At 47.0% G+C, this 11,909-nt stretch overlaps 1 protein-coding gene across 3 annotated transcripts in view; it reads left to right on the forward strand.

The window, feature by feature from the left end:
• The window catches only part of LOC135907165 (neuroligin 4-like), a 42,498-nt gene extending 31,453 nt beyond the window's left edge, over positions 1-11,045 (forward strand). For 2 of the 3 annotated variants that reach the window (XM_065438834.1, XM_065438835.1), the window contains exons 8-9: positions 6,239-6,519; positions 10,844-11,045. In XM_065438834.1, the coding sequence (XP_065294906.1) occupies positions 6,239-6,519; positions 10,844-10,967 (405 nt within the window). In that variant the 3' untranslated portion in view covers positions 10,968-11,045. Of the gene's footprint in view, positions 1-6,238; positions 6,520-10,843 lie in introns of those variants that run through there. The other variant, XM_065438836.1, reaches the window with a different exon arrangement.
• Positions 11,046-11,909: the final 864 nt, after the last annotated feature.

The following is an 11,909-nucleotide window of genomic DNA, read 5'->3' on the forward strand; positions in this document are numbered from 1 at the left end:
ATAGTTGATGTGTTTTATTTCATCCGTATTCGAAAGTGAACTATATGGATATTCTCGAATATCAAAACTAACCAAATTTTTTGCAATAGCCGACTGTTCAAATGACAATGATGTTATTTGCATCAGTACATGACGCGAGTTACGTGACACGAGTTAAATCAGGTTACTCTTCTCCGCCTGCTGAACAAAGTACCGCAAATTCTAATTATCAGAATTAAAACAGTGACAAAGGTTTCGAATTATCAAACGGAAAACGAGACACCCACCCAATCGTAGCAATTGCTACAAAGGTAACGCATACGGGTTCCTCAAAGGAAAAGCCTCGCAGTTGAAGAAAAATACGCCTTGGTCCGGGACTCGAACCCGGGACCACCACCCTTCCGGGGCAGCCGCTGTACCATCTGAGATATTCAGGCGGTTCGCAAATGGTAGGGCGAAGTCGAATTTATCTATAACTCGAAGCAAATGCAAGACTTTGGCGTGGTAGTGCTGCATAAACAAGCAAGGTGGAGAAAAGCAATTAATAAAGTAATAAAATCGGATGGACGTCTCATTTTCTCTTTATTAATTACTTCTCTCCACCTTGCAGGTTTCGTCACTGATTACACTCATTACACAAATAATCGTTGATTTTCGCACACCAAAGCACACAACCGTAGACTTAGAGACGTGAGCACAACTTTCGCAAAATTCCTGGAAACCTGAAAGAAGAAATCAGAAGTATCACTAATGCCGTCACACACAAGAAAGCGGCGTGACATTTAGCCGACTAATCAATGGAAAACAGTTGCCTGCGACAGACTGAACATCTGACCAGCAGAGCAGGTGTGACGTCACTCCTTCTCTCGCTTTTCCTCTCCCGACGCGCACTTGCTCGCTCGCTCGCTCACTTGCTCGCAACAGCTGCGCGCGCGCTCATTGCATGCTCTGACGTCAGCACCGGAGAGGGCGCGTAAGATGCTCTTCATGCGCCGCTCGCTAGGGGGCTACGCCCCACCAGGTGGGGCGCCATGCGCTTACTCCGCCTCACCTCCACTCCGCCTTACGCCGCTTACCTTACTGCGCCTTACACCCATACAAACAGTCGGGTACAGTAGTAGAGAAGCAGTTTCCACGTTTATTTTATGCGGACGACATTGTGTTGCTAGCTAAAAAGCAAAATGATTTGCAACGTCTGACTAATATCTGTAGACAGGAAGGCGAGAATTCAGGCTTGAAATTTAGCGTTAGAAAATCAGGTGTTATGGTATTCAATGAAAACAGTGAACAAGAAGTGGCAGTACAGGTCCACAAAATGCGTCGGCTAAAAGAATACACATCTATTGGTATATAGATAAATGAAGGCCATAGATATATGGAAACATGGGAAAAATAATAACAGTAAAGTGGAAGTGAAATGCAGCCACAATGAAGCACAGAGGACTATGGCAGTGCAATAGGTATGAGGTGCTCCGGGTATGGTGGAAAGGTGTAATGTAGCGCTATGGGATACAATATGTACGAGGTGCTCCGGGGTATGTGGAAAGGTGCAATGGTTCCAGGGTTTTTAGAAATGTGGTTGTTTGCATGAAAATAGGGATACAATCAGGACTCGATGGCAACCAAACGTCAATGGGACGCCTGGCATTGGGCGTTCACGGGAAGACTACAAATGAAGCTTTGCATAATTGGTATGGGCTGGACAAGCTTTAAAGTGAGGGATGCTCACAGTAAAATTGATTGTGAATAACGACTGACGAATATGGAAGGAAGTAAATGGGCCGGGGGCGTGTTGAGGTACTTGTACAGGAAAAACATTGATTCACAGTGGCGGAAAAGAACTAGAAAGCTTACCACCAAGTATGGGGCCTGTAGGGTGAGCAACACAGCAACAAAGAACGTCAAGCGGAAAGTCAGAGAGGCTGAAATAATCTCATCGTTGGCGGCAATAGAAAAGAAACCTGCCATTAGTAAATACTTAATAGGAAAAAACGAAATCAGGGAAGTCAAATAACGGAATGTAGCCGGCAGATTGTGGCAGATCAAGGAATGAATGCTTATTGCTTGGTGCTACTGGTTTTATAATGAAACAGCAAAGGTCACATGTAAACCGTCCTGCTTATGCTATGCATGAGCACGCGTGCTAGACAACACTACATCCCGCGTGCTTGATAACACTACAGAAAGAAACAATTTCTGATAGCTCAAAAGGAAGCTCATTACTTTTCGAAACCAGATCAGGATGGCTTAGAACACGCACCTATAAAACGAGATATGAGAAGGAAGAAGAAGCATGTGCTTGATGCTGTAAGGCTAGGAAAACGATGGAGCATGTTTTATTGAAATGTGAAGATATCTGCCCAGCGGTCGATTTAGGCTCCACTGGACTCTTTCAAGCCCTTGGGTACAGCGAGAGTAGGGGGAAAGTAAACATGTTCGCAATAGAGATTAGTAGGAAGCGACTGGAAGATTGGTGGAATAAAAGTAGGGAAACGACAAGAAAACGGAGACGTGCAAAAACAAAGTTCACAATACGGGGTGAAAAATTTTGGTTACGGGAATTTATCGTGCGCTTTCTTCTTTCTTTCTCTTTTTTTTTTTAGCCTGGGTAGGACATTAGGCAGTATATTAGCAGGAGCTTGGTGACACAACCCACCACCCCGTTACAAAGGAGACGCTCATAACACCCATCCATCCATCCACCATTCCTCGATCCTCGCCCGCATATCGACCCGGGGGAAGGTGTTCGCTCGCTTAATCTAAAGAACATGAACGCCGAGGTGCGGGTGCCACTAAGAAACACCTAAGTAAAAGATTTGGGTTGGTTACTATTTTATTTTCCTTTTCAATAACTTCTGATACTCTTAAAACAATTATTTATGACGCGCTCTTGAAAATTTGATCCCTTTCAAATGCCTTTCATTCTTAGAAACCTTGTTTACCACCAGGCTTAAAGGTGTCACGCAGCTATTAGTAGGACAGTTCTTTTCATGACTGTTGTGATCTTACGTTTAAAACAATCCTAATTGTGCGTGATATCTGACTGTCCATTCAGCACAAGAGTTTTCCTAATTAGGCTGCAACAAATGTTCCTGCTGTATAAATGTGCGTCTGCGTATGTCTATTCGATTCGATATTCGATAGTTAATATTCGTATTCGATTCGTATTCGATTCGTATTCGTAAAAGTCGATATTCGATCGCCTACCTCTAATGTAGACATACTGGATTATGAGAGCTTAAATGTTTAATTACCTCGATATTGGAAAGTTACAATACAGGACGACTCAAAAGAACGCAAGCAACGTAGTTTTCTTAGCACGAAAATACATTTAGCCTGCATATTATCCCTAAATTTGTTGTGCTTCTCGACGTTCGTGGTAGCCAAACAAAATTCTGTGGAACGCGCTTGGCCGCATGTTGTTAAGGTGGCAATGACAATTACCCGAGCTTTGTACAGATGAAATACCACATATTCGCCCATGATCTACCTGAAAACCACCGTGAATTACAGATTAGTTCGAAGCCATGAGAAAAGGAAGCGATTTGTTCAGTCACGCGTGGAAGAGCTAGGCCTTTCCATTATTTACGCCTCTAATACACAGTCGACATGTTTTATATTCGTCTGCTGTTCTAAATCTGAACATAAAATTTATTCCACCTGGTTTTGGTACATTAGTTCTCTGACACGCTTGCCAAGCGTCTACCGAACGAATGTATTTAGTGACGCCGCTGAGCCCGGGCCGTTTAGACGCATTCAGATAGGTTTTGTAAATATTGAACTTCAATTTTGTGAGCACAGTGTGAAGGCTATGATGACCGCAATGCTGTGAAGCCCAATCACAAGGTGAAGTCTACCAATGCGAAGGCAGTCGTTGGTTCATCATGCTCACGGAGCCTATGCATCGTACAGCGCGTTCCGGCCCCTCGGGGGGGGGGGGAGGAGGGGGAGGGAGGCGCAAGCCCACCTTGCCCCGCCGCTAGATACGAACACTGTAAACATGCAGTTGCATCGACTAAATATCAGTCATCAACCACGTGGTACTCGTATACTCATACGTTTATTTCTCATTACTTTGCTTCTTTCTTTAATACTCATTAGCCTCAACATATCTCACCTGGGAGAAGCCACTTTCTCCGATTGCCTTTGCTTTGTTTGCGACACAGAGTAACAGACCTCTTGCATATCGCCGACAAGCGTGTGGTCTCGTTGACTTCCCATGGCACCATCGAGAAACAGGCTTGCGGGGGAGTATACTGGACACGCATAGAAAGTTTGTGGGCCGCGTGTCGACCGTTCGCCCGTATTTCGCACAAGTTCTAAGTTAGGTGCGGCTGATAATAATGCGTACAGCACACACATGGGGCTATAGTTATTCGTTGTTCACACTCATGAGCGACAGCGCCGTGTGAGCTGCGTGCCACTCGTCGGTGTAGGCGACAGCAGTCGCGTTTCTTGAGCCAAGGATGATATGCCTGTGGCCGGGCAGCCGTGGCTGCGCCAAGTTGACCCGATCTTGCGAGGCTATATACTTCGGCAGTGTTAAATTACGGCCCTAGCTTGCTACACCAGTGCATAAGATATCACAGCTTGCCGCACTTGTTTTGAGTGTGTGTGTGTGTGTGTGTGTGTGTGTGTGTGTGTGTGTGTGTGTGTGTGTGTGTGTGTGTGTGTGTGTGCGTGTGTGTGTGTGTGTGCGTGTGCGTGTGCGCGCGCGTGTGTGTGTGTGTGTGTGTGTGTGTGTGTGTGTGTGTGTGTGTGTGTGTGTGTGTGTGTGTGTGTGTGTGTGTGTGTGTGTGTGTGTGTGTGTGTGTGAGAGAGAGAGTGCGCGCGCAGTTTTTCTTTTTTCTCTGGTGGAATTGGGAATGACGTTAGACTGGACAAAAGTTGCAGGCCTCGTAGTTAAGGCCGCTTCACGCCGCTGTTTTCGCATTGTAGCAGTCAACGACGCATTCGCAGCGCTAGATGGGGAACAGGTCAAGATATATTCTACCTATCCTGTTGCGGGAAACATACCTTGCATTCGCAGGGGCATGTTATGGAGCGAATACGTCATCCGTGTTTCAGAACACTGCAACAAGGTCAGTGAAACATAACTTTGACGGCCCACAAACTTCCAGTGCGCCTCCTGCGCTCGCCCTCACCCAATGCGCGCACGTGATTGTAGGCATTATGCAAGAGGTCTATACTCCGTCAGTATAGAGTGCGTGTATTAAGCATGCGTAAATGATTATAGTGGCATGGAAGTAGTGAGTGTCTTTATGAATGAAGACTCGGCATTGGCTGGGATCGTGTCTAGGCCCTGTAGATCGTGAGACTGGTTTCTTATCTATTGCGCCTTTGTGATAATGGCTACTTACAATAATAGACCTCTTATCAATTGTGCCTGCAAATATTATAGAATCGTACGCAAGTGTTCTCGTGGGCGCAAATGGAACGACCCAACGCGAAGCTACTGTGCTTCGAGGAAGAAGTGCAGAATGTTTTGTAAACTCTTGCCCATTCCTAAATTATCTGCTGATTACCGTTGACAATCAGTTGACAAAATTTGGATTATCTGCTGTAGAATACGCTGTAGAGGGAAGCCCATTGTGTCTCGTCTCTTTGTCCTAAGTTTCATAGCCAGCATATAGTTAATGAACTATAATTACGCGCTACTGGGAAGATTTCCACGAGAAGGGTAAACGTCATTACAGTGAGAACAAACACGTTAGCCGGTCTCGAATCTGCACCTTTTTGTTTCTGAAGTCCCATCCCACTTAAATGCGATATCCTGAAATAGGCTGTGCCCGGTGCGGGGTGAACGCGCCGCGTGCGGAGTTCCGATACCGATTTCGAACAAGCTACAGGCCTACCTTACGCCCGAAGTATACCGTGAGACTGGTATACCGTGAGACTGGTATATAGTATACCAGTATAAGTATAGTATAAGTATACCGTGAGACTGTTACCGTGAGACTGGTGAGATGCACGGTTTGCTCGTCGGCAGAACCGTTATGAACATGCTACACTGACAAAGACAGGAATAGGAATACAGATGACGCAAGACTGCTGTGGCTGGTTCTGCCGTTTTTTAAAGCACTCTTTTTTGTACGGGATTCCTTTTTGCCACTGAGCCACCAACTAGATGCGATGCAGGACATATTGCCAAATGTCACACTCACCAGGGATGTCTGCGCCACGCTTAAATCTAGGTTAAACGCTTGGATAAGCTGGCTCGTTCTCTCTCTCTCTCTCTCTCTCTCTTTTGAACGCGTAGCGTGATGGTAACGCGTCTACGCCAGAAGCACTGGTGGAGTTCGCGTTCAACACGTTCAACGCTCCCCTGGTCGTAAAGTCTTCCCTCAAGCGGCGGTTCAAAGCGGACTCGGTGGAGGACGTCGCCAACGGCATTTCGATGGCGATCTCCACGTGCGCCACGCTGAAGGTGGCCAAGGCGGTGGCCGAGGGCTACCACTACCGGCTGGACTCGGCCGTCGCCAGCGGGCTCCTGCGGCCGCCGCTGGGCATCGGCCAGGTGGCGCAGTTCGCAGCACACGGGTGAGTGGAAATAACCAGGGGTGCGAGACGTTGTGCAAATTGCAACTTCACATGCATGTTTCAGTGATGACTCTGACGAACTAAAAGCGTGAACAGAGACGTGATCTTGAACCTTTGCTTTGTTTGTAAAGTCTTCAGTCTTCGTTTTTGTTCGTTCCTGTTCATCGATAACTTTTTGCATAACAAAACAGCCCAAATCACTGCTTTAAAATAGGTTTACTAAGTATTAAGGCTTTGTAGTAGCACGGACTTGTCCCGTTATTCAAGAACGTTCCTCCACTCGGGGCTTCACATCGACTCCAGTAAGTGTAGCGCAGCGCCAGCCATCGATTGGAGTAGCCAATGCGCCTTATTAATGCTATACTCGACGATTTATTCAGCCTAATCTACTGGACTGTGCAAACTCAGAGGCCACTCGAACGCACAGGACTGGAGAGGTGTACACCGACCGAATTCTCGTTCTAGGAACTACCGAAGAGCACACACTGCGTCTTCTAAATTGCTCGCTCCACTTGGCGGACTTAAGGAAGAGCTCCAAGTAGAGGCCAGTTTTGGGAATCCGGGATATTGCCTAACCCTCATCTTAAGCTAAATATAGCGATCGCTTTTGCATTCCGAGTAAGAATTTTGATTGCTCACACAAGCATATTACACATAGCCGCTGGGCCACTGTGTTGTTCAATAGCTCACTCCATACACGCCAGGCTTCTTCGAGGAGCGAGGTGCAACTGTCGGTGGTCTGGACCACGGGGGCTACTCTGCAAGAGTCCACCTAGCGGGCTGTCCATTTCCGCCGCTGCTGATTGGATGCATCTGTACGAGCGAGGAGATGAGCTGCCCTATATGCAATCAGCAGCGGCAGAAATGGACAGTCCATTAGGTGGACTCTGAGAATACACCCCCCCCCCCCCAGGTCACCGTCATTTGCACTATATATATATATATATATATATATATATATATAGTGCAAATGACGGTGACCTGGGGGGGGGTGTATTCTCAGAGTCCACCTAATGGACTGTCCATTTCTGCCGCTGCTGATTGCATAGGGCAGCTCATCTCCTCGCTCGTACAGATGCATCCAATCAGCAGCGGCGGAAATGGACAGCCCGCTAGGTGGACTCTTGCAGAGTAGCCCCCGTGGTCCAGACCACCGACAGTTGCACCTCGCTCCTCGAAGAAGCCTGGCGTGTATGGAGTGAGCTATTGAACAACACAGTGGCCCAGCGGCTATGTGTAATATGCTTGTGTGAGCAATCAAAATTCTTACTCGGAATGCAAAAGCGATCGCTATATTTAGCTTAAGATGAGGGTTAGGCAATATCCCGGATATATATATATATTTATATATATAGGGGGGGGGGTTATGCCCCTACAACGCGACCGGCTTCCCAGACTCAACACACACACTTTTTCACTTTGACACTCCTAATGTTAGCGCATTTTAAAGAAATGGAAGTTCGGCCTCCCAAGGCGCCAAAAAAATGTGAAAGCGTAGCTCTATAGGTTAACCGTTGCGCTGGAACTCCTCGCACGGTGTCGCGACGGAGCAAGCGAGGCTCGGCAAGAAGCGGCACTGTCGAGGTACTCTGCACCCGAGGCGAGCGCTGCTTTGCAGCTGCCACAGCTCTCTGTCGTGTGTCACCACGCTTACGCGATGAGGCACGGTGGCACCCCGGATTACACCGGCGTCGCGCCTCGATCGTGCACGAGATGAGACCGACGAAATACCGTCGACATTTGATAGTGCCCAATCAAAGGTGTACACAGACTTACCTTTGAAGTTATGTCCCCACTCCCTTCAGACAAGTGCATGCCCCACGGTTTGGTTCGAGAGAACAGCTGCCGTGCAGGAACGCCAACTTGTTTGTGTGCGCACCACGCTCGTGCAAGCAGCGGAAGCATTTACGCTGCCCTGGCTCCGACGCAGCCCAGTGATGATGATAGTGATCTGAAGGAAGGAAGGACGCTTCATTCTGCAACCCATGAGGGAGCACGGCGAAGCGTCGTCAGGGGAGAAGGAGTGGGAAGTGAAAGATGATAGAGGACGAGGGAGGATATGGCCTAATAGACTCCACTATGCGCGACAGGCGGGGAGTGAGCGGAGATCCCGCAGCCAAACGCACCGCGCTCCAGACGAGGCACCGCTGTCACCGTCACGCGAGATGCACGCGAAGTGTCGCGTAATTAGGAACCCCCGCACCGCGACACCGGTGGCTTGTTTGCAGCACCGCTATGGGTGGACAACGCGTATATAGTTAGGACTATACCGAAGGGCCGCGTGAATACGAGGAGCGGGAAAGGGAAAAAGAAGTTACAATACAACGAGCGGGAGGCGTGCTGTCAAAATTACCATCCCTCCCATTATACTATCGTTACTCTAAACTACCATTACTGTCATTACTCTAAAGCAATACGTCATTGCTTATCCACCCACGTGGTTGTAGTGGTGGATTTCAACAGCTTCGCTGGACATCCCCTTTCGCAGGGCCGGGATGGCGAGTCAGTTTTTAATTATACGGGGGTGAATGCTCAAAGTCCTACGAGCGCCTTCACTAATAATATGTGAAGCTTAAGGATTAGCTGAAATGTGTTCTTACAAACGATTCTAGCGTAAGAGCATTTTTGTCAGTACGGACTCCGATGTTACGCTATGGACAGAAACCGATATTGAATAAGGGTAGTAAAAAAACGAAAAACAAAGTGAATAATTCTCACTTTTAGGGAAGCGTAACGGGGTGATCAAATAAAATTTATGCCATTCATATAGGACTGAATCACTGGACATATATAGGGAGCGAGGCCCTCTGATTGCTTCTGTTTGACGCAGCTATCACTGCGTGGTCAACCGCGCTACTGTGCCTCGAGGTGTTACCTCTTAGCTTCATTTGTGACTTTTGTTGGCTGAGAAATGGCGACACCTATGTTTCGAATTAACGTTGCTCAATGGGCTGCCTCGTGTTACGTCGGCTTTGTCGTCGCAGAAGCCGAAGCAGTTCTTCATGTGTAGGCCAGATTTGCAATAAACAGGAAGACCTCGCAACACGGAAGTATACAAAGGAAGCGGAAGGTAAGGTCATTTCATCGTGATCGAAACAACGCCACCCAGCACACTGATCTTATGTCGTCGTCTGTGGGATCGAACAGAAACCATCGGAGGCCGGTAAAAGAAAACAAAAACAACTCAGGCATCTGCACGTGATCCTGCTGACAGTCAAGCGTAGCGATTACCAGTATCTGGGCACCGACCGCACCAATAGAAATGCTGGAAAGCTGAAAGACACTTTATAATCTACATAAATTATTGCTTTAAAAATGCGCGATAAGCAACCTGAACTTCCTACCACAAAGCGGCATCAGCCAGCCGACATTAGCTTAATAGGCTGTGGTACACCACTTCGGCTAGAACTATAAAACAAAACAAAATGCAAGCAACGTACTGCGAATTAGATTGATGCGCTGCTGGCAGCCGCATAACACAGTGCTGTTTACGCTTTGCATTGTAGTTCCTCACTTAAATTACTAAAATTTATTTAGTATTGAATAACGAAATTCACCATTTATATACAGTTGTTAGCGTTATTCATGTGAAAAAGACTGCAAGCTCAGTAATGTCGCAACACGCAGGTACAGTCGGCAACGAATTCTTTTGGGACATAGGATTTGCGAGAAAAGCTGAAATATGGCGGGCAAATACCTTCGAATTTAAAGTTTCGGTGTGCCTATGTAATGTAATGCCGTCCTTACTGCTGAAGTTACTTCCTTTGGACGGCGCAGTAACCCACGCCTTTTCGTTCGTTGAAGAGACTTTGGGTAACTAGGAAGACACCGTGACCGGTACCTAAATTTGGCTTCGGGATAAAGAACCTCAGCAGATTGATATTATTCTATAGAGCCTTTCCACAACGGTACCTCTCTCTCTCTCTCTCTCAGATAGCGACAATGGGACTTTGGGACGTTATAGAGGCACTGGTGAGGAACACGGAGTTTATGTGAATTGATAAATTTGTCTTATGAAAAAGTCCAAATAATCTCCTCACCACGGGCTGAGGCTTCAGAGATAAAACATATTCCTCCTTCATTTTCCTCGCTATAATGAACAACATACAAATGACGAGTCTCGAAAGCAAATTCAAGTTGAAGAAATACTTTCCTTGTCGGAAGTAGTGTAGTATAGGGTAATGCCCGACCATGTATAGTTCTTTTGATTAATCAACTGCACTTGTGCTTTCCTTGCAACAACACGTCATTGCGCAATGACTGCATTCTCGCATCCGGGACAGTTGTTCTCTTTACACAACCCCATGTGCGATGGTCCATGCAGCACGGTGCCTCCATTGGCCGACACCAGTCCGTGGCCCCCGCTCGGGAAGCTGTCCAAGACGCGAGTGGTCAGCGCGGACGGCCACGACAATTTCACCAGCTACTTTGCTCAGTGCGCATTATAGCGCCGCATATCAATGACTAGTTTATTGTACTACAAAAAAATATGAAGAAGGGACGATAAACCTTACTTTTGCAGCAGTGTGGGTTAATCTGTCTGATCGCCGTTCAAATACACGATGTCCCACCGAAAAAAACAGCTCCAAAATTTTCGTTTCGAGTCGTTAAATACAGCCGTACATCAAAGAAAGTATGCGGAACCGCGGCTGCCATGCACTGTGCAAAATGGCGATGTGCTCTGCTGTTCTGTCCTCTACCACGTGTGTTTTTCATTAGAGGTAATAGCTATGTGTCAATAAATTCGGGTATAACACTTCATAAATTAACAACAACGTGATGTGTAACCAACGTGACATGTCACCAACGTGAGGTGACTTTTCACGTCACAAAATGTGATGTGAGAATGCAAAGAAACGCTACTACTATAGACACAAGAGTGGTCGCGGACAAAGGTACAGTATGGTGCGTTTTTTTTCTATTTCCGAAAAAAAAAACACCATTTAAATTTGTCAAGCGGACAACTTACGCAGGGCGTAAAGAAGCAGAGCCGCATTAAAGCGCACTACGGGTCTACGCGACCTAACGGAAGCGGTCACATGTCAAATCAACACTTCTGTGCCCGCCGCGGTAGCATTGGAGCTGGCATTGCTCGAGTGTGTGGGTTTGATCCCGATCGCGGCAGCCGCATTTCGACGGGGGCGAAATTAAAAACACTTGTGCATTTAGATATAGAGACACTTTAACGAACACCACGTGTCATACTTGACCCGGAGTCGGTCACTACGGCGTGCCGATTGTAATCCGATTGTAGTTTTGGCACGTGCAATCCCATAGTTTAATTAATGTTTAATATTTGTGCCTCGATGCGATGTGCCATGTGAGGCAATTATTATGCTCAACCGTGTCAGAGGTTATGAAGTATGGCGCACAACGCCGCCTCACGGGTG

Source organism: Dermacentor albipictus, chromosome 4 (assembly GCF_038994185.2).
Source record: "Dermacentor albipictus isolate Rhodes 1998 colony chromosome 4, USDA_Dalb.pri_finalv2, whole genome shotgun sequence".
NCBI classification, from domain to species: Eukaryota; Metazoa; Arthropoda; class Arachnida; order Ixodida; family Ixodidae; genus Dermacentor; species Dermacentor albipictus.